Below are 22,820 nucleotides of genomic sequence, written 5' to 3' on the forward strand. Positions count from 1 at the left end.
TTCTGGGATAACTTTAGTTTTACCCGACCAGACAACCCCCAAGAATTTTACAGACAAACCAGGTCCCTGAACCTTGGTGCTGTTCACAGTCATCCTTTTTCCTGTACATGTTGCAACCGTCTAGGAACTGCCTCTTCTAAATCTGCAGGAGAATCAGACATGAGCATAATATCATCAATGTAGTAATACAGCTGCACCGTTTGTGGTTTCTTCCATGTGGCTAAGTCCTGGGCTACAGGTCCATGACAGAAGGTGGGACTGTGGAAGTAACCCTGTGGAAGGACAGTGAATGTTCACTTACGGCCTTCCCACGTGAAAGCAAACTGTTCCTGACTTTCCTGTGCTATGTCAATAGAGAAGAAAGCATTAGCAAGGTCTACTGCATAATGATACGTTCCCAGCTCATGGCTGAGGGTGTCCAGAATGTCTGCTATAGAGGGGACAGCAGCATGCAAAGGGGTGTGACTTTATTCAGTTTCCTGTAGTACACGGTCATATGCCAGGAGCTGTCTGGCTTTTCCAGTGGCCACACTTGGGAATTAAAAGGACTATGAGTGGGCTTTATGATGCTCACCATCTCCATCTCCTGTAGTTTCTCCATTTTCCTTGTGCCCCCAGGCAATTTATAGTGCTTAGTATTTGTCACCCACCGAGGAACAGGCAGAAATACAGGTGGGTGCTTAGCATGTCCCCTCAGAACTGTCTTTACCACACATACCCTCAGTCTGAACTCACCTGCAGTGTAGTCTGTAACCACAGGCCCTGCAGGATATCTACCCACAAAATATATTCAGGGATGGGAGAAATGTACACAATCTACTCCTTTGGGGGTAAATGCCCTATCCCAAATGGAATTTAGGCTTTGTTCAGTCTAATTGTCTTACCCGCATAGCCATCTATCATAGCAGGATTCCAGGAAAACGCTCAGGGTTGCCATAAATCAGAGACCACTCAACTCCTGTGTCTACCAGCACCAGGACACATTGTACATTCACAGGGGACCAATGAATTGCTAATTCTACATGTAGCCTCTGGTCCTCACCACATTCCCCAAGGTGGGGACCTTGGCCCCACCCTCTCAGTGGAACCACGGTGCCCAATCATCCTCCTGTGGGGGTGAGGGCTCAGGCGAATCCTGAATACTGTCCCCCAGGAAGTTTTGCAGGGACACAGGCTGTGCATGAGGCCTGAACTCTGGTTTCCATATCCTGGACCTCAGCGGTTGGAACTGCTCTGGCTCTAATTAGTGCCACAGTTCTAACAAAATTTTATTGGACTGCCCATCAAGTTTTTCTTTAACTACTCCTGCCTTTATCAAATCAACCCACATCTGGGTCCTCCAGACCTTCTTGGGGCCTTTTGCGCCTCTCCTCTCAGTCTAGCCTGTACTTGCTTCTGTGTTCTTAATTGTTTCAACCTCCCCCAGATCTGCTAAAGTACGAGTAGCCTCACTTACAGGTTGCCCTATGTGGGGGGCAAGAGTAGTCACTAGGAACCCAAAGACAGATGGGGGAGCTGTATGCAGCACCAGGTTTCTCATTCCTACAGTGAACACTTCATTGGGGCCCTGGGGGTCCATATTGTAGATGATATTTTTCATACCCAATTCCCACAATACCTGTTGGACTCTGCATACATTTTCCAACTACTGGGTAAATATAGTAAATCACCCTAACTAGGCCAAACTAGCCTGATGGCAGCTGTCAGCCATTCCAGAAGTGTCTGATTCCCTGAGGCATGACGGGCATTTTGCAGCCACTGCCAGAGGAAAGGGTGAATCATCAGGGAAGCCATTCTACTCATTTCAGTACCAGACAATTTTTTTCCACCCCCGTATATCAGAGATGTAAAAGCCACATGTAGGCAGAGATTCCGATGGCTTCTGCCTACACCGGACGCTCATGTCCACCAGCTCATCCTGGGTATAGGGGCAGAGTATGGAGGGCTCCACAACCTGGGGAGGGGGCAGCTCCTTTCCCTGAGGAGCCTGCAGTTGTTTCATTTTTAGTTTCTTAATTACAGCCAGGCAGGCGTTAATACAGGAGAGGCCGGTACCTGGTGCGGTGGTCTCGGCAGCAGATCAGCCCATGGCCCCCTCCTCCTCTTCTATCCCGGGCTCCTCCTCCATCTCTGGGGCTGAAGGCACCACTCTTTCCTCCCAATACCCCCCCCCCAGCCTCCTGCAACACGGCTTTTCCTGCCACCTGCCCCCTCACCGCTGCTGAGGAATCTTCCAGGAGCATAACCTGTCTTTTCAATAGCCATCTCTTTTCTTTAATAGCATCCTATAGGTTATTGCTCAGCTCTTCCAAGAGACACTGAAGTGCGTCTCTCCTGCCTAAGTCCCTCTCTATCTTCACTAACCCTCTCAATAATCCTCTCTCTCCTGGATAACATTTTCCACTGTCTCGATGAAAAGAGACCCTACAATGCCAGCTGTTACACAGCCACTCAGGGCCTCTGAGCAGTCTTCTATCTCAGGGAGGGCCAATTCTACAACTTATGGTGTCTCCACCCTTCCCCAGTTCTGGGGAAGACCTCACCCTATAGGAAGTGCTTTACCCTAGACCAGTTCCCCACAGATGGGGGGATAATAACAGGTGCAGCTGCAACCTCTGCCACTGCATCCACTGGGGGTTCTGGGCATCTCATCATCTCTAGGGACAGCCTGACCAAAGGTCATACCTGTTTAGACAGATTTCAGGTTCAGATTGTCTTGCTAATGGGTTTCAGCCCCGGCAAGTTTGCTATGGATTCAGTGTGACCAAAGAAATTGACCGCAAAACGCTCTTTGGGGTGAAAAGGTCTTACAAAACTGCCGTCCGGCCCATCTTTCTCTCCTGCTCCAGCAGCAACCACACCGGCCCTCCCCCTCACCTATCAGGTACAGATAAGCCCTCTGTTACCCAGGTAATCACCCACTGATATGGAGATGAACTTCTCCACCCCTGAGGAAAGATGCAAATGCGCTAAAGCCATACTTCTTTCCACCTCTGAATGCCTATTGATATGCAGACATACTAAAGCCAGGCAAGATATTCTGGAAATGTTTCAGTTTTAGCCACAAGATGCAACTGATGTACTACTGCCATATGTAACTCCGGGGAGAGGAAATCCCGGGGCAAAATGCCTCTAAAACCAAAATGAGTCAAAGGGAGAAATAAAGTTTAAAACCTGTGATCTGGAGCCATTTCTCTCTCCTGCTAGGGCAGAAGCCTGCGAGACCTCCCCCAACCTCTCAGATTCAGATAAGCCCTTGGTTGCCCAGGTTATTATCCACTGATACGGAGATGAACTATTTCCCTCCACCCCTTAGAAACGCCTGTTCATATGGAGATGCACTAAAGCCAGGCAAGAGATTCTGGAATGTTAAAATTTTACCCACTTAACTGAAAAAGAAATCATGCAGACTTCATGCTAGAGAAGTTAGGTAGACTGTTTCCTTACCACTACTGAGGAATGGCATATAATAATTAAAAATAATAAATGTATATTGATGTGGAAGGTACCTAGGAAAATTTCTTACTACACATAGGCTATTAAGAATCGTGTCAACCATGTGAAAATGATACATGTTGAAAGTAAACACTGAAAAAGTATGTAGAATCTTTAAAATCTAGTTATGTTTTAAAAGTTCAAAGCCATATATGTATTTTTTAAATCACTCTGATGCTGTTTTGATCATAAAAATTATTTTTTCCCAACTAACTCAATATAGACTGTAAGATAAATTCTGACTGAAATAAGCAGACGAAGAGAGGCAATAAAGGGCCAGGCAGTTTATTTGAGCGCAATCCCGGGCGAGGTTCACCGGTCTGCACCAGGGCAGGCTGGAGAAGTCACGTTCAACCGGACAGGCGGGGAGTTTTTAAAGAAGGTAGAGGGAGGCAGAGCATGGATTTACAGCGGCACGAGGATTGTCTAGCCTAAGGCACATTTTTCAGGTTGGGAGGGGGCAGCAGCCGGGGACTTTGGCACGTCATCAGTGTCCAGTGTGCTAACCCCTCCCTCCAGTGCCTCCAACCTTACATTCCAGCCTTTTGGTTATAATGGGTGTCAACTCGATCTGGCTACTTCCAGCTGAGGAGAGGCGGCGCAGATAGGGTTGAGGCTGGGGGGAGGCCAGAGGAAGCTTGGAGGGAAGGGGTGAGTACTGATGTACCCACATGGTCTTGTTCACTTCTACTGTCCGACCTGTCTATCAGTGGCCGGAGCTTCTAGCAGATATGTTGTCTTTGTCTCTCAGGACAGATATATCTAGCATGATCACCCAGGCTTTGCCCCGTCTAGTACTGTATTCTGGACGATGAGAGACAGACTGAGGCTTGTTGGTAGCAGGCAGCCTGGACGAAAGAATGGAAAGATGAGTATTGGGTGGGACAAGGGAGTATCTTTCTTAGGAGTGAGAAGTAAGGTAGGTAGGAGAGGTGTCCGGGGGAACTTGAGATAAGAGAGTATAAGGGTTAGGGATGACCAGGTGAAGAGGGATTACAGCTTCATTGATTATCTGCAGGTCTTGAACAAGCTGGTAGATCTCCCGATGGCTTCTTGACTGGAAGGATTGGAGTGTTACAGGGAGAATTAGTTGGTACCAGAAGCCTTTGGGAAAGAAGATGGTTAATGATAGGTAGGATACCCTTGCGATGGGCCTGGGAAATAGGAAATTGGGGTCTAGAAGGAGAGGAGGATGGGTCTTTGAGGCGAATGAGGACTGGAGCATGATGGCTCGACACTACAGGAGTAGAGGTGTCGCAGACTATCGGGTTAGCGCTGGTCGATGGTACAGGAGGATCTGTGGAGGGCTCAGGGCTACAACTTATATTGGCTAAGATGATGAGTGAGCTCAGTTGGGGATGACTAAGAGGCAGGAAAATAGAGATACCAAGCTTGGAGAGGAGATCTCTCCCTAACAAAGGGAAGGGACAGGACAGGATGACTAGAAATGAGTGGGTAAGAAGATGGCTCTCAAACGTGTAGGCTGCCGGACCTGTCTCTAGAGGCTTAGAGGGGGTTCCCGTGACACCCACAACTGAGACCTGGGAAGGATGTAAATACCTGTGAAAGGAAGGTAAAACAGAGTAGGCAGCCTCTGTGTCCACCAAAAGGAGATGGACTTATACCCACTACCCACAGCATGGCCCTGGGCTCAGCAAGGGTGATAGGGGTGTTCAAATCTAGGCATCTTCAGTCTTCGAGTAGGCTCAGCAGGTCCAAAGGGGAGTCCCTTAGGGGGGCCTGCTCTCACGAGATTCTGTCGCGGGAGGATGACCTTCCCCAACTGGACACTCTACTTTCCAATGACCTCTCTTACTGCAAACTGGGCAGGGTTTAGTCAGCTTGTTGGTCGGGTTGGGGCATCTCTTTGCTCAGTGGTCTTCTTGGCCACACCGGAAGCAGGGTCCCGGAGGCTCACGACCTCTGGACTGGTCTTTGGTGTGATGAGACCCCTGTCCTGCCGGCTGCAGGGTCGCTGCGAAGGCTCAAGTTCAGGACACTGTCCTCCTCTCATGTTCTTTATCACGGGTATTAAAGACTTTAAAGGCCATGGTTACCAGGTCATGGAGTGGAGTTTGGGGTTCCTTTTCTGTCTTCTTAACTTATGTCTTACGTAAGTAATACTTGTTCTGGTGAAATCTAGTTCTTTACTAGTTTAGGAGTAATAAACAGTGACTATAAATGACAAAAGACTTACAAATGACAATGATTAAAGACCTGATGAGAGCTTACTGTAAGACAGTTGACATAAGGAAATTTGGATATTTTTCTAACACAAAACATTCAGTAACAAAGTTTAGCATCATTTCCCTTGACAGTGCCTTCTGGGCAATTTAGCAGGTAAGTTTATATCAGATAAATAAGCTAAGTTGGTTAAATACTTTCTCTAATGTGAAAAAAAAGCCAAATTGGCCAAACACTTTCTCTAATGAGAAAAAATTCTTCTGACATGTTCCAGGGGCCCTCTGGAAAATATCAGAGTTAACTAGAGGAAAAGGCACCTTTTTGAATTTGATTTTGGGAAGTTGTTAAAAATTTTTTTAAGGCATTTGTTTAAATAGAATCATAAGTTACTATGAAACAATCTTATCTATTTAACTAGAATGACAGTAAAAGATTTTAAAAAAAAAATACAGAAGGTTACACCGTTATTAGCAAAGCTTAGCTTTTAGTTTTTTCATATTAAGATCTCATTATCTTAAATATTCAGACAACTCATTGAGACTTTAAGCATGAGAAACTGTTTTGATAAAACAATTAGAGAACCCTCTGCAATCTTTCACTATTAAGAGCAGACTAACAGTTAAGAAAACTTTGTTTTTTCATTCAGTGTTCTCCTTTTTTAAATAAATAGCTGTACTTTAGAACAATTTCTTTTGCCCTCAGCAAAACGAATTTCCATTCTTTATACTTTCTCTTATTAAAACACACATCCTTTTAGCAAGAAGAGATGTTTGCTTCTTAAATAGCTTTAATTAGACCTCAGAAGTATTAGGAACTTTAATTTTCAGTGAACACTGAGAAGTGGACTATTGTAAACCATTGCACTAGCATTCTTTAGATTAACAAATTCATGACCACACTTTATAATTCTTGACACCATATGCTTTACAGCATAATCTCTAAGCATAAAATATGTCTGCTTAACTTAGCAAAACTTTTAAGATTCTAGGTCACTACAAAAATTTTCAGGCTGCAGGCAGGCACACACAGTGCAATACACAATCACTAAGATGTTCACTTGCTATGCCCAGCTCACCCACTCCCAACAACTATGCCAGACCACTTACAAAACGGTGTGGTGAGGGGTGTAGGGTCGGGAGAGAAAGGAGGCAGGTCTGTGCTGGGAGGAGTCTTGTCCATGGCTTCTGGAACCGGAGGGCGGGAGAAGCCTGCTCCGGTGGGGAAAGAGGGCGGTGAGGGCGGGAGGAGAAGGGGATGGGGTGGTGCAGCCACCAGAAGAGGAGAGGAGCAGGAAGACGGCATGGTTGAGAATGTAGGACTTTAAGATGGCAGCAACACGGGGGAGGACAAGGAACTTAAAGATGGTGGCGGGGAGGGGTGGGGGTAGCGAGCTGAGAGAGGTGGGAGACCAAGGTCCTCTGGCGGATCTGAAAAGGAAGAAGGACTGGGCAGGGTAAGAGGCTGACAATCCTTAACTGGTAATCAGGCCAGGGGAACCTGAGTCGTTGAACACTTAACATAAAGGTCTGGGCGGGATCGCAAAGTCCAAAAAGCCTGCACATATGGGATTTCACTCCACTCTCTGCTCTGGTGGCAATAATTAGTCACGTTGGTGAGGAGGCCAAAATAGAAAGTTCCCTCAGGGGGCCAGCGAGATTGATTGTCCAAGGGATACTGAGTCCCGGCCTCAGAGCAAAGAAAGACTAGCTTCTGTTTGCGAACTTCCCAGGACAAATATAGAGTAGCCATATTAGAAATGAGACACCGCAACAGGGTCTGAGCCTCTGCTTTTGAGGGCTGTTTCCCCATGTCTGTGTCACCCTCCCAACTAATCCCTCTGAGAGGAGCGCCCAGCGTCCCAAGCGCACCAAGTCAAGGGAGACATCCTGGGAGCCTGGGTGAGGGACGTCACCCCCACTACAGGGCCAGGGGTGGGCTGGATGCCTGCAGACATCCTGTGGCCTGGGTAAGGGACGTCTCCCACACCGTAGGGCCAGGGGCGGTCCGGATGCCCCAACCTGGACGTAGCTACAATTTCGGACAGACCAGGTGAAAACAGGTTAGGAAGGGAAACAGACTGGGGGAAACTGAGGGACTCACCAGAAAATAGTCCACGCAACAGAGAGCAGGCTGAGGTCCCGGGTCGGGGAAGGAGGGGGCAGGGCCGCCAATGCGCCGGTTGGGGCCCCACACTCACGCTCCTTCCCGGGTTTCGGCACCAAATGTAAGATAAATTCTAACTGAAATAAGCAGACGACGAGAGGCAACAAAGGGCCAGGCCAGGCAGTTTATTTGAGCGCAATCCCTTGCGAGGTTCACCAGTCTGCGCCGGGGCAGGCTGGAGAAGTCACGCACAACTAGACAGGCGGGGAGTTTTTAAAGAAGGTAGGGGGAGGCAGAGCTTAGATTTACAGGGGCATGAGGATTGTCTAGCCTAAGGCGCATTTTTTAGGTTGGGAGGGGGCATCAGCCAGGACTTTGGCACGTCATCAGTGTCCGACATGCTCACCCCTCTATCCAATGCCTCCAACCTTACATAGACTTTATCACCTTATGTTTATGGAAGACAGTTTATTATTTCTGCTTTTGTCTGATAAAAGGCTATTTATTCTATCTTTTATTTTCACTGTCTGCTTTTCTTTGTTCCTAAACCTGATTTGGGATATTTAAGAGCATAGAAATATCTTTTATGCTTTACTCATTGTTAAAAGTTTGAAGCCCAGAAAGACCTCACATACTTACTTCCATGTTCTCCCCCAACTTCTGCCCCTGCCCCCACCCCACCCCACTCTGCATACCTTTTTCTCACAATCCCCCTGGACTTAACTGTTCTTCCTTATAACACTAAGTGGTGCCCTCACTACATGTTCAAATTGATTGAAAATAAGAAAACTTGTGAGTCTTCTTTAAACTAAGTTTTGTGAAAATTGAATTAAGTGCCTATTCCTTTAATTTGGTTTGGGAGTCTGATTTCTATTGCATAACTGATTTCTAAATGTCTAAAAATTTTGAATTTTTAAACGATTGTCCCACACCCAAGCAGTAGTTCACTGCTGAGCTCTGTAGAATTTGGTTCTTCCTAATGTGCTCATTTGTGAACTCTTTTTTATAAAAGTAGTCTCTTGGTTTTTTTTCTTTGTACTATAGCAATTATTAAAACAGTGTGTCAGCAGGGAGCTGATTAGTATTGATAGAAGGGGGAAATGTGTTTAGTGGCTCTAAGAAAATACGATAACACCTTGGTTCAGTTACTATACTGCATGTCACACTCCTCTGAAATCCCTGGGTTTTGACTGAGATGTCCCCTAATGCTTACTACCCAAAATAATCTCTGGGCTCTCGGAATAAAAGCCTAGTAGCTAACTACTGTAGCTTTGCTGGGACAAGTTAAACATGCTAATTTTGCTTTTTATGTTGGTGTTCAAAACAAATACATCATGAAGTACTGAGCTTGGACCTGCGTTGAACCACCTGGAAAGCTGACTGAAGAATAAAATTGAAAGAGTATCTCGCCGTAACTCCTTACCCAGGACGACTCAGGAGACAGGGGCCCATGCAAGAGACTTTATTATCTGAAAGAGAAAGTGTCTGCCCCCAGAGAAAGAGAGAGAGAGAGGGAGGGGGGGAGAGAGAGAGTGAGAGAGGGGGGGAGCAGTGGGACAGAGAGACAGAGAGGAACGGGACAGAGAGACAGACAGACAGAGCAGAGAGAGAGATAGAGCAGCAGCGTGGTGCAGAGTTATGCCTTTTATTGTGGCGGATCCGCTGGATCTGTTGCCTTGGAGGAGGGTGGGGATGTTTAGAGATAAGGTGGGGCAAGTCCAGGCATAATTCTCACCAGCTTATGTGCTTGGGACCATGGGGTAAATGGAGGATAAATTAATATATTCTTACAAAAATAACTGACCACCCGAAGGAAGAAGTTCTTTCCTTTGGGGGACCATATGGATTTCGTACAAACGAGGCAGCATCTTGTCAGAGATCTCAATTTTTAATTCTGACGTTCATTGTCAAATAATCTAACCATCAATTTACATATCTCTGGTATTCCTGTGTGTTGAAATAATTTCACTTACTCATTCAAGAAATAAATATTAAGCATCTTTTTTTTTATCAGTCACTGCACATAAGAGGGTGTAGTAGTAAACAAGCTACACAGCCCTTCCTCTAGTGTTAGTTACACCCTGGTAGGGGAAGAAACACTAAGTGATTAATGTCACACTTAATTGTTTTGTTGAAAACGATTACCAGTGCTGTGAAGGGAAAATACAGGATGCCATGAAAACAAAATGGAATCTATAGTCACTGTAGTGTGGGGCATTAGGGAAGCTAACCTACGAGGCCTTGTTTTGGGGATTTGGATCTTTATCCTGAGAGCAGTGGCAATTCATCACAAGGCTGGTGCGGGGCATTTGGAAAAGGCCGTAGGTGATCAGACTTTCATGCTGGAGAGTTCCTGCTGTTGTATGGAGAATGGCTTAAAGGCATCCCAGAACTGGTGCAGTGACGAGATACTTCAGTAGTACAGCTGTGAGGAGGAGCTGGAAGCAGTTACGTTAATGGACTCAAGAAGTATTTAGGAAGTAAAATTAATTTAGTCCTACAAAACTGTTAGGAATAACATTTTATAATACATGAAATAATTTTCAGGAAAATTGATTTCTTGTGTTAAAAATGAGTGGTTTTAATGTAGTCCTTTATTATTGTTGGTAAAAATCTTGCCTAAAAAAGTACAGAATTACATATTTCTTAACTCTCCTATTAGTGACGAAGACTTTAAATGAGAAAAGATCAGCCAAATCATCTGAAATGTCTCCAGTACCTGTGAGGTCAGCTGGCCAGACAGCCAAAGCTCATTTGCATCAGCCCCACAGGGTAAGCCAGGGACTTCAGGTGCCTGCCGTTAACTTGCATCCCATCAGGAAAAGGGGACAAGCGAAGGACCCTGCCACACTGAGTGAGTATTCACACTAGTAGTGCATTCATTTCATTGACATTTCCAGAGCAGTTTGAATGAAAAATAATTACTAACTGTAAACGCTCAGATCAGCTATAATAGTTTGTGTAATATAATCATTCATGAATCAAAAAGGATTTCATTTGGACTGAATTTGATGACAAATACATACTTTAAATGCTGATTATCATCATCAAGAGAACTTAATAGCAATACAACTGGGTACTAAGGGTTTACTGTCTTCAAAAATTAATCAATTACCTAATGCAAATGCAGTCTATGAGAATGAAGTTGTTTACTCTAAAAATGACTATATGTTGGTTTCTCACTAATGTCCACTTCTAAAAACCTAGTTAGACAAAACTGTGTACATTATATTATATATAGACCACACTTGTCCTCTGTTAGGCCATGTCGATATTACCCAGATTATTTTTATTTGGAGTTTTATCAGTATCATCATAGTAGTGTTCAGAAGGGAAGATAGATTAGAGTTGGCTCCCAGCATTATTATTTAATCTGTGCTGCCCACAGCTGGAGCCATCTGTGTACCAAGCATCTTCAGGTATAGGGGTTTTTCCCTCCTGATAAGGACTCTCGGCTACCAGTGGCTCCAAAGCAAGTTCTTCCTGCTTTCCACTGGTATATGTCACTGGCCCCAATAAGTGTTGGAGTTCACCACTTAAGGGGCTAGTGGAGAGGGTGCTGTGGTTCTGTAAGCACCCCATTTGGCCAGTGTAGACATCTGTGCCACACCACTCCATGACCTTTGGGTCCAGTCTTGCACACACCCCACAATGGGACAGGTGGTTATTACCTTGGTCAGAGTTGTTCCAGTGATGGGCTCTTCAGTCAGCAAGGTGTGGTACACAGCAGCCAGTGGCTTCTCTGTCAAGGTATAGCAGACCTCTGCTCCTTTCCACAGTTGCAACCAGATTCCAATATATGGGCCAGTCCGTTCAAGCTGCTACCAAAGGCCCCATTCATAGCCATTTTGGTTACATGAGCATCTAGCTCACAGGGCCTTGATGGGTCCACTATGCTCAAGACTTGCACAGCCTTGACTTCTCACTCAACAGCAGTAAAGGCAAATAGATGCACATGTTTCATCCCAGGCCCACCAGATACCCTTTTGTACCAGCCGGTATAAGGGCCTCAGAATTTGTGCCAAGTGTGGGATAAATACTCTCAAGTAGCCCAGAAGACCCAGAAACTCTTATAAGACTGCCACAGTGGTAGGGGTAGGGAAAGCCTGGACCTTGTCTATGACTGCTTCTGGGATGACTTTAGTTTTACCTGACCAGACAACCCCCAAGAATTTTACAGACAAACCAGGTCCCTGAACCTTGGTGCTGTTCACAGCCCATCCTTTCTCCTATAGATGTTGCAGCAGTCTAGGAGCTGCCCCTTCTAAATCTGCAAGAGAATCAGACACGAGCATAATGTCATTGAATGATACAGCCACACACCGTTTGTGGTTTCTCCCATGTGGCCAAGTCCTGGGCTACAAGTCTGTGACAAATGGTGACACTATGGAGGTGTCCCTGTGGAAGGATAGTGAATGTCCACTGCCAGCCTTTCCAGGTGAAGGCAAACTGTCCTGACTTCCTGTGCTATGTCAATAGAGAAGAAAGCATTAGCAAGGTCCACAACATAATGATATGTCCCTAGCTCATGACTGAGTGTGTCCATAAGGGCTTCTATAGAGGGGACAGCAGCATGCAGAGAGGGTATGATTTTATTCATTTCCCTGTAGTCGATGGTCACATGCCAGGAGCCATCTGGCTTTTTCATTGGCCACAGCGGGGAATTAAAAGAACTATGAGTGGGCTTTATGATGCTCACCTTCTGTTTCTGTAGAGTTTCTCCAATTTCTTTGTGCCTCTGGGCAATTTATATTGCTTAGTATTTATCACCCACCAAGGTACAAGCAGAGCTTCAGGTGGGTGTTTAGCATGTCCCCTCAGAACTTCCTTTACTATACTACCCCTGCCTTTATCAAATCAACCCACATCTGGGTCCTCAAAACCTTCACAGGGCCCTTTGCTCCTCTTCTTTCAGTCATACTCTGTACTTCCTTCTGTGCTCTTATTGTTTCAACCTCCTCCAGATCTGCTAAAGTACGAGTAGCCTCAGTTACAGGTTGCTGTATGTGGGGAGCAAGAATAGGCCTAGGGACCCAAAGAGAGATGGGGGTCCTGTGTGGAGCACCAGATTTCTCATTCCTATGGTGAACAACTCCTCAGCGGGCCCCGAGGGTCCATATTATAGATGATATTTCTCATGCCCAGCTCCTGTAAAACCTGCTGGAGCTCTGTATACATTTTCCAACTACTGGATAAGTATGGTAAATCACCCTGATTAGGCCATATTGCCCTAAGGGCTGCTGTCAGCCAATCCAGAAGTGCATGATTCCCTGGAGTGTGATGGGCATTTTACATCCTCTGTCAGAGGTAGGGGTGAGTCATCAGGAAACCCAGTTTACCCATTTCTGACCCAGACAGAACAATGTCCTCTACTCTTGAATCTCAAAGATGCAAAAGCCACTTCTGTTGAAACCAGATGCTCAAATTCACCAGCCTATCCTGGGTATAGGGGTGGAGCATGGAGTGCTCCACAGTTTGGGGAGGAGACTGTTCCTCCCCCTGAGGAACCCGTGGTTGTTGCATTTTTATTTTCTTAATCACACCCAGGTGGGCCTTTAATACAGGAGGGGCTAGTGCCCTGGACGGTAGCCTCAGCCATAGTTATTCCCTCAACCCCACCCTCTCCTCCTCCCCTGGCTCCTCCTCTTCCATCTCCAGGGCTGAAGGCACCATCCCTTCTTTCTCCCCGTCACTCCCTTGTGCAGCTCAGATTTTCCTGCTGCCTCTTCCCTGCTGGTAGCATGTCTCTCCGCAGCGTGATCTCAGTTCTCAGGAGCTGTCTTTCCTTTCTCAGAGCATCCCATGACTCCTCCCAGTTTATCCAAGCAACGGTGAAGTGCATCTCTGTCCTTGGTAACCCTTTCCGATGCCATGAGAAACAACCACCCCACAATTCCTGCTGCCCCATGGCCTCTCAGGCCCCCTAAGCAGTCCCCTTTTTTACAGAGGGCTAATTTCACAGCCTCTGGTGTCAGCACCCTTCCCCAATTCTGGGGAGGGGCCCACTCATCTAGGAAGCACTTTAACCCAGACCAGATCCGCATGGGGAATCCCTGGGTGAATGCTCACCATCCACAAGGTTGTTCCCAGGCATCGCCCCACCACCTTTAAGGGCAGCCCGCCCAAATATTGCACCCATGGAGACAGATTTTGCGTTCAGCAATCCTGCCAACTACAACAAATGTAGCTCCAGGCGGAAGCGGTGCTCACTGCCTGGGACAAATAAACCGGTATGACTGAAATCAGTGAAGGGAAAGGATAGATTGGGAGAAGCCCTTTTATTGCTCACAATGAGGCCTGGCTCCGTCTGTCCCCTCTGGCCACCGCTCTCGCTCTGCCTCTGTATCACGCTCTCTCCTTTCCCCCTGGCCCCTGCTAGCCAAAGGCTACTTGGTGCTCCCCATCTCTGCTGCCACAGCGCATGCCCACTTCCCCACCCACCCCTTCTGGGAAAAATTCCATGGGCAGGTCCCTGGCAACAACTGACAGTCACAGACCAGTTACACAGCAGAAGGGAGGAGACAACAGCCCCTCCCCACCCCTTGCCCCAGAGGCTGTGAGAAGCTGCAGCAGTACATGTAAGGGCTAAGGCTAGGCAAGAGATTCTGGGAATATTCAAGAGAACTTTGTGAATTCAGTTTGATTTTGTTGTGAGGTCCAAAGTTAATTTAAGAAATGCCCCGTCCTTTTCCAGGGTTTTAGTCTAATGATACAGATGCTCACACAAACTGGTAACCACTGTAGTGGGGTGCTTGCTAGACCAGGGGTTAAAAAAACAAAAGAGGGGAGCTTTTAGGGCAGACAGAGGTAAGGTAAAACTTCAGAGCAGGCTTTTTGGAGATAACACCTATGCAGTCTTAAACGGTGATCAGGAAGGAGATAATTGGACAAAGATTCCAGAGAAATTGCTTCAGGCAGAGGAAAAGCTTCTTGTCTGCTCGGAGTTAAGGCTGTTTGCCGCCTGAATGCAAAGCTGCAGGAAGAGTGTCGAGAGCCAATAGTAATTAAAGCTTAACACTTACAGAGCATTTACTGAGTTCTGGACACAGTTATAAGTGCTGTGCTGACTTTATTTATTAACTTAATCTCCATAAGGATGGGTCTACTAGCATGGACAGTCTAAGTAACTTACACACAGTCAGTGATGGAGCAGATGCTGAGCCCAGGCTAACAAGCTCTAAAGTCCTTGCCTTTAACCATTGCACCCAACAGCCTGTCAGGGTGAAGAGAAGTGAAGTCACCAGTGTGCCACAATTGGAACATGGTGTACTAACAGAAAGTTGTCAGTGGGTAGCTACTGAAAAGATTTGAGCAAGGGAGAGTAGAGCCCAGTTATGTGGGAGAAGGACTGCAGTTAAGGTGGGGTGGTCAGTGAGACCACAGGTGGAGTCCAGTGGGAACCTGATGGAACAGTTACCTGGAATTGCTCAGATCCTGAACTAGCACAATGGCTATGGAAATGAAGAGAGAATTAGATGAAAAATTGGCTAAGCTAATAAATTTCCTGTTAAATGTGAGAAGTAGGGGGATTAGTTTAGCTTTGATTTCTTACTTGGATGTAATCTATCACCCAAGTAGATGATATTACTTGTAATAGGTATCTCTCTTCTGTAGTTGTCAGTTGGCTGTTATTTATATGGTAAATATATTAAAATGGCACCTAGTTGAGAGTACTGTAAGTATATTGTGATTTACAGTTTTTTAGAGTCAGAGGGCTGCTTGTTGCTATGCTGAATCAGAGTTGGGCTTGCTTTACTGGTTAAAACAGTGGCAGTAACTTCTTGGCATTTAAGATGTATGTAAAAATGTCAGTGTAGTGAAACGTTGTTAAGTTGAACCTACTCCAGACAGGACCAGGTGTTGGCCAAAGTTCTAGTCACAGAACTTTGTAGGAATGCTTCCTGTGTGCTCCTATCTATTTTACTGTAAACTGATGGTTCTTCCAGTTGTCTGCTTCTCTCCTGTAGTATGGATTTAGCAATGTTGAAAAGGACTGGCCTGCACCACCTCGGCCTCACCCTCAGTGGAGAGGCCTCCTCTCTGGGGCACGGGAGAGTGAGTCTGTGCCTCCACTACCTGCTTAGAGTCCCAAAAAGTGTGTCAGTTGGGTGGAAGTGGGGGGAGATGCTGTATGCAGACTGTTAGATCTATTTCCCTTATGGGCAAAACACAAGAAGAAGCTATTATAATCTGGGCTTAGCTGACCAGCCGGATCTAAACAACAGCCCAGAGGTGAAAATATCTGTGCCGTTTCCTGGTCACACACACATTTCAGCCGCCTGCACTAGTCATTGTGCATCATGGCTTTAGTTAGGTAGCAGCTTAGGAGACCTTTTGATTGTGAAGTGGTGCTTATTTGCTTCTTTGTCTTTATTTTTAGGTACAAGTATATCTCAAAAAGTTTTAGGGACAGCCGAAGAAATGAGTGTTAAGAAACACACAGAAGATACTCTCTCTGTGGCATCGTCCATGCATTCTAGTCCTCCTGCGTCTCCTCAAGGCTCCCCTCGCAAAGGTAAGGCAGGACAGTTCAAGCTGATTCTTGTCACACTCGACACCACTTTGTTACATGTATTTTGCTTTTCAATCTATAGTAATAAACTGAAGAAAGGTGTAACTCTAATACTTTTTGAACTTTCATGTTTTGGATTTAATTATTCAGATGCTTTCCAGCTATTCTGCAGGACTCCTGTATTCAAAGCGTGATCCTTCTTAACAGAAGACAAACTCGGATAAGAGTGAAGGCAGAAGTTATGTTGTTCTCTGCAGATTCTTGTTATTCAAATTTTCAATTATTTAAACATTTCTATGGAGTATTTGCCAAAAAAGAATTTCTACAAGAAATTGTTTTTAACCAACTGTAAGATTTAGGTAAAGAAACAAGTATTTAGATGAACACCTTCCTTTCTTTATTAATGGAGTATTATTACCTTTTGAGTAATCAGGGTTTGGAATAATGTATACCCTTGTGGATTTCTGCATTTATCCTTATAGAGAAATCCTCGAGATAAAGCGTGTGAAATCACTGTTCACTGACTTGCGCTCTGCCCGACTATCCTGGGCTGGGTGCTGCCAGACACCATCTCGTGTCAGCAGGGTGTGTGTTTCTTACCTTGGCCCCCCACCCTCTGTGTATCCTGACGAAAAAGGCTCCTAGGTCCTGGCATCATCTTCACAGATATAAACAAATTAACGTCTTTAAATAATCACACTGAAGGACAGTACATGGTCAGAGGGAAGCTTATGAATTCTAGCAGGAAGTAGAAGCTTCCAGAGCTTTCCTGAGAAGCCATGTTCTAAGTTTCATCTCACTTGTGAGAGCCCTTTCTTATTTTTGCCACCAGTGTGTCGGTGATGTGGTACAGTGGCATCCAGCCTGAGTTTGAATCCTCACTCTCCCCTATAGCTGTGTTACTATGAGCAACTGATTTATACAGTTAGGTTTCTTGGCCACAAGATGGGAGAAAGACCATCTACTTTAGGGGACTCATTTAAGGATTAAATGGAATAATATTTATAAACCTGATACATGGTAAATGTGGAGTAAATTAAAGTTTCTCTTCTCTTTCCCTGCTGCCACCCCAGGCAACATAGCTCCATTACTGACCTGCTGTTCCCCTGTCAAAGAGCTGAGCCTGGCTAGGATTTTCATTCCATTGTAATTAAGAAAAGCCTAGTACAAATCAAATTGGACATTTAAACAGTATATATACTTGTGATTTTTTTTTTGTTTTTATAAAACCTAGGTTGCTGATCCTGTGGTACGTAGCTCATACATGATTTTGTGAGGCAGTGAGGTCTATTTCATCTCTTTACTGTCTGTGTGGTCTGCTCCAAAGTGCTCTTTACAGTTGTCGAGGCGTAGGACTGGGAGCAGTGCCCAGTCACACCGATGGGCCTGATGAACAGCACCCACAGGCCTTTAATGCTCTTTCACACTCTCTGCCTGTTCTGGAGGCTTTTCCAATGTCCCATTAGAGACTGTTCTCTAATGGGAAACTAGGTGAATTGGATTTGGTGTTTTATGCCTGAATGTGACTTATGGGAAAAGGTATTAGGAACAGGAATTACCCCCTTGCTCTTATTCCCAATAGAAAATCCACTTCACCACTGGAACAGAGAAGTCTTTTCTCTATTGGGTCTTTCAGTGTGTGGCCAGTAACCAACCACAATCTTTATAGATTGTGAACCTGTCAGTCATGTTTGGAATCCTTAGAAATCTTCAAAACTATTCCCAATTGTTCTTACCTGTGTTCTGTCAAACCCCAACTGAGTATTGTATTTTTGTTTATTTTTGTGGACAGGTTTTTGCCAGTCACGTGTGACTGAACAAAAATGTCATTAAACTAAGTACATTAAGATCTGTTCCCAGTTCTTGCTAAATTTTGAAATTCTCTGTTTTCTAGCAATTACAAAAGTAATCATGTTTTTCACAGGGAGAATCTCAAGTAAGAACTTTTCAAACATGAGAAGTCAAGAGACATTACCTTTTATCTTCCCAGTGCTTAGGGAGGCCACCTTTCTGCCTCGGAGATGCAGCAGGATCAGAGGCAGTGCTTCATGAATGCACCTGTCATATGTACTGTTTATGTGGCCCATCCGGTTTTTACTAAGCTTTTTCTTAGTAGAATCTGCCTGAAAATCAAAAAAATATTTGGAGAAATAATTCTGATTGTCTGATACTCCTGCCATATTTTCCTGATAATATTACCAGCTGGGCTTATTTTCAACAGCTTTTTGTAGACTTAACTCTGATCAAGGTGATCTTTGTCTTCTGTTACACAATGACTGCTGTGTTTATGCTATATAGTAGACTTCTCCATGCATTAGAAAATACATTGCTAGATTTCAGTTTTTCAGATATTGTCAAGATTTGGAATTTTAACATAGTAAAATGTTATATAAACCAACTAATTGTGATTAACTGGAAAGAATTGACCGTGACAGGGTTTTTGCATCTCTCCCTCCAGTTGGCAGTATCATACCCGATCACAGCATCCTGCTGCGCCTCTCAGGGTCTTGCTCATCCCCTCCCCGTGAGTCCAGCACCAAGATCAGTGGCCAGAGCTGCCCCGGAATAGGCGGGGTTTACTTGCAAAAGAAAATCCTACAGATTACCAGGAGCACAGCCAAAAGAACAGACAGGACCGAGAAGGCCACTGAGGAGAATAGAGGCAGGACAAGTTGTGAGAACACAGCCAGAAAAAGAATGACATCCCCGTTTAGAAGATTTAGGGAGAGAACTCTTTCAAGGGAGAGACTAGCCAACAACAAAAAAGAGGACGCAGATCACAATCAAGCTACAGAAAGCTGTGAGAAAGTGAAGGATGTTGGAAGCAACATCAAAGATGAGAAAGGGTGTGACATCTTCAATTCAAATAGCCGAGGCAACAGTAACACTGTAAACTTCTTCCATACGCGATTCAAGTTTAAAAGGAGAAAGACACTCTGATGAAGTTCCTCACTTAATTTTAGTGTTAAATTTGTTTTTATTTATTAATGTAAATGTAGCTTAAGTTAAGTCATTTGTCAAAGTTAGGCAGTAACTTAGATATTATTTATAAGCATTTTATGATTAGTGTTTAGAGGTCCTCTAGCAACAGAGTCATATTGGTTTAAATAAGTGCTTATTTATTTGTACGTTATTTTATTAATGTTAGTAAACTTTATGCTCTTGTTTTCTGTAGTTGGCTTTATTGGTAGTGGCTAAGTCTGTGAATGTAGTAAGTTGAGGAGGCTTTTAAGAAACCGGTATTTACTCCCACATTAAAATCCCTAATAATGACCTGACCACAACCTTTGCTTCAGAGAATTTTATTGCTCTCTTATTACTGCAGCTATTTTACAAGCTAAAGAAAGAAGTGGTGTTTGGAAGCCAAGAAACTGTATCATGTCAACATATACTTCTTATGTCTTCCATGTGTCAGATTTCTGATCAGAGGAGGAGGAAACAGTCTAACATAGCAGGTTCAAAATAATCTGGAAGTCGTGTTGAACTTAATTACTGTGTCCCACCACAGACATCGTAAATTTGAATTGCCAGAAATGGGCCCCGAAATATGTATTTCAATAAGCTTTCCAGGTGGTTCTCAGATTTGATCATATTTGAGAAGTACTGATCTTACAGGCATAGGGATGAAATTATTTTTAAAACATTAAAGTCTATCCCCTAGGATAAAAGAGCAAAAATTTTTTCTTTTTAAGGAAGAATTTTTATGTTGTATCTGTTTTTAAAATTTATTTACCACATCCATTTTCTTAGTCCTTTTCAAAATTGACCAATCAGTCTATGAAGGGCACTGAGAAATAGCAGTGATCACAAGACCAGAGAATTGGGACAGGAGTCTCGAGACTGGCTTGTCCTGTGCCTGTTCCCATAAGCCAAACATACATAAATCACACATTTTCTGGCTCTTAATATTTCTCTCTGTAATAATTTATGAAACTACTTAAGGTTATTGTTCAAGAAGTTTCTTCTTTAATGATTTATAGGTAATATGAGAGTATAAAGCCTGTAGTTCTTAATGAGATTTCTAGGGACTGACCCAGGAGTAATGTACCTATTGAAACTCATTCTTTTGGTAACAAGAAGACTTTTGCTTCTTGGAGACCTACTCCTGGTTGGGATTGCTACAGCATTTTCCTTTGAGGGTTACCAAAACAGATGACTATGTACAATTAACTGTCATGCTCAGATTGTTTTTAGATCCTTCCACCCTACTCCATCTCCACCCCTTCATTCCAAAGAACGTGAAAGAAAACCTCTCTAGCTATATCTGCTGCGCTGTAAGTCATAGACCAATTTAAACCAGGTAGATATTGTTTCTTTATAACACATTCTTATAAATCTGTCAGTTCCAATGTTTAATATAATACTGTGCAAAGTTGGTGAAGAAAAAGAAACTAGGTATAAGTTTAAATCCAAATCTAAAACAATGTATTTAAAAATACTAAACAATGGCTTTCAACTTGGAGCAAGACTTCTTAGGTAACATAAGCAGAGTATCTGGGGTAAATATATGTAGGTTGAAAAGCAGAAATATAATTCCCTCCCCTTGAGTCTTAACTCTCCTCCCCAGCCCCTGACTCAAAATAGCATTTTGGACATTCAGGTCAGGCCTTAAAATATTTATGTTAATCAAAGGAGGGGAAGTAGGGTTAATAAGAGAAACTCAAGATGTCTACTTTTTAATGTTTTGTAATAGAATGGCCACCTTCTTTTATAAATGCTGTAGCTATGTGAGAGCCTGGGGCAGAAGCACCTTTGGACTAGTTTTGTCAGTAATACCGGATTTTACCTTTCTTACTGAATTTGGACTTGGATTAGGATGTATGAGTAGATGGGGGCATGGATATAGAGAACTGACAGCATTACATCTCCTTGGATGGGAACTGGGATTGCTTCTCACTTTATCTTACTATGTTTTCCCTTGTCATCTTTCATTCAGGTCATACACTTATGCCATCAGCTAAATCTGACAACTTGTCTGACTCCAGCCATAGTGAGATTTCGTCACGGTCCAGCATCGTGAGCAACTGTTCTGTTGACTCCATGTCTGCAGCTCTACAGGATGAACGGTGTTCCTCCCAGGCTGCAGCAGTCCCTGAATCCTCTGGGGCCTCGGAAAAGACAGAGTCGTCCTCCGGAGTGGGAGACCACATTCAGCTTGGCCCTGGGTAAACATGCTCGCCTGTGTTCACGTCACAAAACCCGACCCACGTGGCCACTGAAGGCAGAGCTGTCCGGCTAGCCCTTAGGGACATGCCCCACACCTTGGGGCAAGGCACAGGGATCCGTGTGAGGGCCAAGCATGGGTTCTCCATACCGAACTGCAGAGAATAGGGCATGATGCTCATTTGTAAGGTGTTCCTGAGTTCATATAACTTTCTGTTATGTATCTTTTAGATCAGTAAGAACTCAAAATGAAGCTGCAATTGCTTTGGGGGAGGTTGTTCTTGCCTTCTGGCAGCTAAGTTAGACACTGCTCAAAAAGACTGTGATGTAAAGTACCCCCCCAACCCCCCAGTGCTGTTCCCACGTAGACAGGTCTAGAGAACAGGACCAGTCCTTGCTCCTTGTTTTCTGAAAGTATAATTTGTGGAATAAGAATTAGCAGCTAGCAAAAGTCAAATTTTAAAAATTATTCATTCTAAATTTCTACTTAGGATCAGGCAAAATGGAAATCTTTGAGAAAGTTGATTCCAAACTGATAAATATTAAGTCTGGTATACTTTATGTCAAACCTGTGTACGTTAGGTAAAAAATTAAGGATAGAGTAAAATCACATTTGTGAATGTTACTAAACTGTGATCCTGCAGACCAGGGGTCAGCAAATTTTTCTATAAAAGATGGCAAAATATTTTAGACTTTGCAGGCTATAAGGTCTCTGTTGCAACTGCTCAACCTTGCTGTTGTGTGAAAACAGCCTTAGACAGTACATAACGAATGGGAACACTGTGTCCCAATAAAACTATTCACAAAAACAGGCAGAGGGCTGGATTTGGTCTTGGGCCTAGTGTACTGACCCCTGCTCTATACTATAAATCAAGGGTTCACTTTTTTTTTTTTGGCAGGTGACTGGGAAAGAGCCTGATAGTAAGTATTTTAGGCTCTGCAGGCCCTGCATATGGTCTCTGTCTCAAATTTTCTGAAGTATTTTGTTGTGTTTCATTTAAACCTGAAAATACAAAAAAAAACATGCTTTGTTCTAGACGATACAGAAACAAGCTGTTGGCTGGATTTGGCCTGTGAGCCTTAGGTTGGGGACCCCTGTGCTACATGATAGAATTCATTTAGGTAGTCAGGGAGGTTACTGTTTACTTGACACAGTGTACCAGGCCAACCTCCGAGGTACATTGAAAAATAAAATTCCTGTTAGATTCTCTCCATGCATACAGAATTAGGAATTCCTAACATTATCTTGACAAAGAATGAAAATACATACTTCATTTTATTCATTGCAAACCTCATTTCATTTTCTTTTAAAGTCAACTCAAGAAAAATACTGAGATAACTTTGCTAATAAGTATTTGAGTTT

The 22,820-nt window shown here is 44.1% G+C and overlaps 1 protein-coding gene across 13 annotated transcripts in view; it reads left to right on the top strand.

The window, feature by feature from the left end:
- The window catches only part of RAPGEF6 (Rap guanine nucleotide exchange factor 6), a 246,308-nt gene that overhangs the window by 216,450 nt on the left and 7,038 nt on the right, over window positions 1-22,820 (top strand). For 11 of the 13 annotated variants that reach the window (XR_008993532.1, XR_008993531.1, XM_057491192.1 and 8 more), the window contains 3 exons: window positions 10,445-10,636; window positions 16,163-16,297; window positions 21,231-21,459. Coding sequence is in view for 11 of the 13 variants with exons in the window: in XM_057491192.1 (XP_057347175.1) it covers window positions 10,445-10,636; window positions 16,163-16,297; window positions 21,231-21,459 (556 nt within the window). In the remaining 2 variants the exon portion in view is untranslated. The other 2 variants (XM_057491194.1, XM_036902620.2) reach the window with 1 other exon arrangement.

The sequence above is a fragment of the Manis pentadactyla genome, chromosome 13, assembly GCF_030020395.1.
Source record: "Manis pentadactyla isolate mManPen7 chromosome 13, mManPen7.hap1, whole genome shotgun sequence".
Lineage (NCBI taxonomy): Eukaryota > Metazoa > Chordata > Mammalia > Pholidota > Manidae > Manis > Manis pentadactyla.